The sequence below is a fragment of the Azolla caroliniana genome, unplaced genomic scaffold (genome assembly GCF_043228905.1).
Source record: "Azolla caroliniana isolate FFs.n. ecotype wild unplaced genomic scaffold, voAzoCaro1.0.p SCAF_5, whole genome shotgun sequence".
NCBI classification, from domain to species: domain Eukaryota; kingdom Viridiplantae; phylum Streptophyta; class Polypodiopsida; order Salviniales; family Salviniaceae; genus Azolla; species Azolla caroliniana.
The window spans coordinates 12682661-12688383 of NW_028230440.1; the positions used below are offsets into that span (position 1 = coordinate 12682661).

At 37.8% G+C, this 5723-nt stretch overlaps 1 protein-coding gene across 1 annotated transcript; it reads left to right on the forward strand.

The window, feature by feature from the left end:
- The first annotated feature begins 212 nt into the window (after positions 1-212).
- Positions 213-5205, forward strand: LOC147864170 (Tyrosyl-tRNA synthetase, class Ib, bacterial/mitochondrial). Its single transcript, XM_087319957.1, has 10 exons — positions 213-314; positions 1265-1422; positions 1553-1836; positions 3566-3662; positions 3746-3851; positions 3941-4020; positions 4122-4267; positions 4440-4545; positions 4622-4681; positions 4934-5205. The coding sequence occupies exons 1-10, from the start codon at positions 239-241 to the stop codon at positions 4952-4954; spliced, it is 1134 nt and encodes a 377-aa protein (XP_087176083.1). The 5' UTR covers positions 213-238; the 3' UTR covers positions 4955-5205.
- Positions 5206-5723: the final 518 nt, after the last annotated feature.

Below are 5723 nucleotides of genomic sequence, written 5' to 3' on the forward strand. Positions count from 1 at the left end.
CATAGTTTATTGACTTGATAATTGACTTGACTTTGCTCCGCTCCGCGTAGGTTAATTCTTCCCTATTATCATTTATGTTATGTTATGTAGTATGTATGTACATACTCATACATACTGATATGTGATATGTACACATATATATATATATATATCATATATGTATGTATTTCGACGAAACCTCTGCTCGGCTGTGTGGACTAATATTCTTATTCTTATTATTGCTTGCGGAGGGGGAGCGATGGCGGAGGAGCTTCGCGACGACCATCTTCTGCAAGAAGTAGAGAAGACAACATCAGAAATCCACCTCTCCATACCTCCTCCTCCTCCTCCCAGGTACTACTACCACACTCTTCTTTTCACAAGACTTCTCCTGTTTTCTCCTGTATTCTCTTCTCTCTCTCTCTCTCTCTCACTGTCTCCTAATGTCTATATATTACACTTCTTTTTTTCGTGTTCTCTTTCTGTCTGTGTATATCAACTCTTTTCCGTCTCTGCATATATACGCATCTAATTTGCCCATCATTTCTGATATAATGCTCCAATCCAAAGTTTGAGCTTCAGGATGCGTATATATGCACGCTTGTAATTTCTCACCGTTCTTGCTCTATGTGTAATTAATTGTCCAAATTTTAAGCTTGGATCAACCATTTGGCGCCTCATCCTTAGTGTGTCTTCTGCCCTGCAGCTTAATATCACTTTATTGCCCTCCTTTTAACACCCTGTTTCCTCATATTTCACATGCCATTCTTTAATGAATTCATTCAGTCTCACCTTCTTTATGTTGAGATAACTGTTTTACTCGTTGTTGTATATGCTCGCTCACCTTCCTTGTTGTAAATCTCCAAACTTTAGCACAGTTTGCACAAGTTGATCTCACCTGTAATATGTTAGCATCGCATGTTTCCCTGTGTATATGTCTTTCTTGTCACCTGTTCTGTGTAATTGTTTAAATTTACCTGTGAATGAACAATTTGGCCTCATGCGATCTGCTCTTTGTTTGTTAAGTTCACGTGTTTTCACTGTGTACATGCGTGTTGTTTCATATTTTCTGTGCAACTCTCCAAAATATGACCGTTGAACACCTACTTCGACCAGTTTTTGCTGGTTTAAATTGCATGTTTACTCGTTATTTTAGAGTTGTAATGCTGAGAATTGAAACATAGGATGAATGATTTGGGTTCATTTTCATTTGAAGGACATTCTGTATTTTAAGGTCACATGTTTTCTCTGTGTATACCTCTAGTTTTTCATACTTTTGTTTTACTTCTCCAAAGCTTAACCGTGGAGGAACGATTTGCCCTCATCCGAAGCATCGGAGAAGAGTGCATCCAGGATGATGAACTTCTGAGTCTCCTTAAATTTAAAGAATCTCCTATCTGCTACGATGGATTCGAACCTTCGGGTCGAATGCATATTGCCCAGGTAATGACCAGGTTCTTTCCAGTTCTGTGCATCGGCGAGGGTGGAATGATACATCAGAAGCTGGACACTTCAAATGTTTTTGTGATGCTTCATTTCTGTTTGTTGATCTCAGCAATTGGCGTTCCTGCAGGGTGTTATGAAAGCCTTGAATGTCAACAAACTCACGCACGCAGGCTGTGATGTTAAAATATGGATCGCAGACTGGTTTGCACAGCTCAACAACAAAATGGACGGGAATTTGGAGAAGATACAGAATGTTGGGCGTTATATGATAGAAGTGTGGAAAGCTGTTGGCATGAAAGACGATAGAGTGCAATTTTTATGGTCATCTGAGGAGATTAATTCTCAAGCTCATGTTTATTGGCCTCTTGTCATGGACATTGCTCGCAGGAACAATCTGAAAAGAATCATAAGGTGAGCTCCATGTGTTTTGTTTTGATTCTACAACTACTATTTTTGTATTTTTATGGAATAATTGAGGCCATGGCTCACTGAGCGTTTGTTTCTTGGTGGGTGGTGAGCAAGTTTCTCTTTCTCTCTCTCTCTCTCTCTCATTGTAGATTGTCTCATCACGTGAACACTTTTTTCCCTTGTTATCTCTATCCCCAAAACTAGCTTAGTTCACTAAAGGAAAATATTAGAATAAAAAGAAAAAGAAAAAGCTGAAATGAAAAAAAACTAAACTAGTTCCCAGATTATACACTGTTTTGATCTTCCATGAGTTTGGCTATGTGATTGAGTAGCCAAGCAAAGAGCATGCTTGCCACCTTGTACGGTTCTGTCCTTGTTAGAAGATCTGGAAAGCTAGTACAACCTTGTAGAAACTCCTGAAATTCATGCCTGATGGCTACATACGTAAGACATTAAAAAGGGACATTTCTTTTGTTTCTTCTATGTTTAAGCTCCAGATGTCACATATCCACTTTTTATGCCTAATATTCAGCCAGCCCTACTATCTCTTTTCAATATGTGTGAGGCGTGTACACATCAGTGTGATGGCACATCCAACTTTTCCTGGCTCCGGGGTCTAGATGTGTGCTTAGCTATTGGCCAGTCTCATTTGGTAATTTTCCCATTTTTGAGTATTAATGCATCTGTATCAATGCTCTATGCTGGGCTGCTCTCCATTTCGTTTGGAGAGATTCCAAATTGGTTTAGTAGAATTTGGGTGTGTTTAGGAAACCAAATTTGGAAGTTTCCTTGATGCCATCCTTGAGCTTTTATTAACACTTTTTTCACGTGCCACATTGCTGAGGTTCCGTTGCATGCACCTGTGGCAATGATGCCATGAATATTTACCCAGTCTTGACATGGATTGTTTGTAGTGGCTAGACTAGCTGGGGTTTGGGTTTGTAATGGAGTAAAAACCAATGATTTTGGGGGTGGCAGACTGTCTAGGATAACTACCGTGTGGGAGGTATCCTTTTTTGTTTGATAGGCAATGGGACATTATCTTGTGGTGGGTCAATTGTGATGTCAACTTGAAGAGGTGTATTCCTGGTCTTGAGCGGGATCCCTTCTGAAGGTGATTGGCTCAGGGTTGCGCATCATACGAGTTCCAGTTGAAAACTGTCCATGATCAGGAAATATACCAATTGCTCACTCTGCTCAATCATACACTCGGTATAGTCACACCGATCCTGTATGAGGACACCATACCAATCTGGGTGAAAGAAATTTTCTTTGTTGTAAGCATCCAATATCCCAGGTGGCCCCATGGGGAAGCAATCTGATCCCCAAGGACATTGTGAGGTGTTGTCCTTACTTCCACTAGTACTTTCAAACTGATTGAAGGGCATGAATATCTATTGGAGTTTCTAGTAGCAGAACTCATAATATTGGGTTGTTGCTATCATATCATGAGTATCAAGCTACCCCTGCTTATGTGTTCAGTTCTGACCGATTTCACGATTCATCTATGTCTGAATAGGTTCACGCTTCTCACATTTTCCTCCATTGTGACCTGCAATTATACATGATTTCATAGTCCTGTGTGTTGAGTAAAAAATCTGCATGTTCGAAAGCTCTCTTCCTGTGGTTTTCTGCCCATTTACTGAGCTGGTGTTCAGTGTTCTTTCAATATTTAAATTTTGCATATAATATTCAAATGATTTTCTATCATCAATTCTCATAATATTCCCAGGTGCTGCCAAATCATGGGACGTGAGGAGACTGATGACCTAACTGCTGCACAGATTTTCTATCCATGCATGCAATGTGCAGATATCTTCTTTTTGAAGGTGTGTTTCTTGCATAATCTCTTCTTTTGATGCCAATGTAGCATAATCCATTGAAATATTTCATTTTTGAATTGTACGAGTAGGCGGATATTTGTCAGCTTGGTATGGACCAGCGGAAAGTGAACATGCTTGCACGTGAGTACTGTGATAATCTGAAGAAGAAATATAAGCCTATAATTCTTTCACATCGTATCCTTTGCAGCCTGGTTTCTTTGCTTGTCAAGTTATTGTATAGGTTAATCCTTTTCCATTATTTCTGGAACCTTGACTAAAGGAAGATATGCTCTCTGGACTAACTGGACAAGGAAAGATGTCAAAAAGTGATCCTAATTCTGCCATATATATGGAAGATGAAGAGGTCTGTTTATTGGAAATTCAATATTTTATACTGTTCATCAATAAACTTGCTCTGCCTACTGAACTAACCTTTTTATGTTTTGTCGGTGCATCTTATCAAAGGCGGATGTCAATTTAAAAATCAAGAAAGCATTCTGCCCGCCAAAAGTTGTCGAGGCGAATCCTTGTATAGAATATGTCAAGTACATTATCCTGCCATGGTTTGGAATCTTTGAGATTGTACGGAAAGACCAGGATGGGGGGAACAAGTATGTATCTTGGAGCTGCCGTTTCTATGCTTGAATATACTATAAATACTTGTGCATCCCTCTGTTTGTAAATGGCAACATGTCTTCAACTGCTTCTCATTCATTATCGAGATTGCATTTATCTGTTTCCTTATTATAAAATCACAGTTGTCCTTGGTTGGTTTCTCTGAAGGATATACCATGATATTGAAGAGCTAATTAAAGATTATGAAACTGAGGCATTGCACCCCTCAGACTTAAAGAGCGCCATCGCTAGGGCACTGAACAAAATTTTACAGGTAAAAATCATAACAAAAGTGATTGCAAGTTATTTCTCATTTACATCATTTGATCACATTGGAAATTGTGTTGCAGCCTGTCCGCGACCATTTCAAGACAAATGAGGATGCTATGAAGCTTTTGAAGAAAGTAAAAGTGAGGATAATAAGGGGAATTTTTTGTGATACATTGTTTGTTTATGGATAAATTGCCAAAATACACCCTAAATTGTTGGGTATCTGCGAGAATGTCCCTAATTTCCAAAATTATGAGAATAACCCTATGGTGTAATTTTACTACAGAGGGATATTCTTGTAATTTTTGAAACCTTAGCGTTATTTTAAAGCTCTTTTTTGTTTATTCTTTTGTGAAAACCAATGTATAACCCAGTGGAACTTTAAAATACAGGGATACAAAGTAACCAGATGAGAAACAGGAGTTATTTCAGGTCCTATGATTTTGAAAACAATGGTTTTCTTTTTTTACAATCACTATATACATTATTGATGGCGTTAGGTTTATCTCTCTTTTCCGGAAGTCATATAATGAGGCATTGTACCTGAGACAATAAAATCATATTGAACATGAAAACCAACTATTCTAGTCATGGAGTAGGCAGAATGATCTTATTCTATCCATCACTGATTCCTCTTTTCAATGCAACTGTTAATTTTTACTTCTTTCTGTCCTTTGTTTATAGTTGAATATGATGTTGGCAAATGAGCTTTATGATTGAAAGACAATAAATAGAAAATTGAAATATTGTTTGTTCTATTTGGTATCACATGGATACTCTCAAAATGACAACAAACCTTAAACTCAAAAAAAGTGGAAGAACTAAACCTTAGCTATGCTTTAATTGTGCAAGAACTTCTATGAGGGATGAGGAACTAAATGTTTGGATTCCTAGCTTAAAGCAAATGATTACAACACTTTGGAGGAATCAGAGTCTTTCCTCTGTTGACGTGAAAGTTACTTAGCGTATATGACATAATACACCTGAAGTATCACGATTACTAACCAATGATATGTTATTGACTCTAATTATCAAATTATTTAATTATTTTTTCATAATTCTGTTTATTCTCATATTAGTTCTGTTTAAAAACTAAAGATTGCAAACATGTGGGAAAGAAACACAAGCATACATTTGGAAAGCACCAATGTGTCTTTACAATTTACCGTGTCTTAACACACA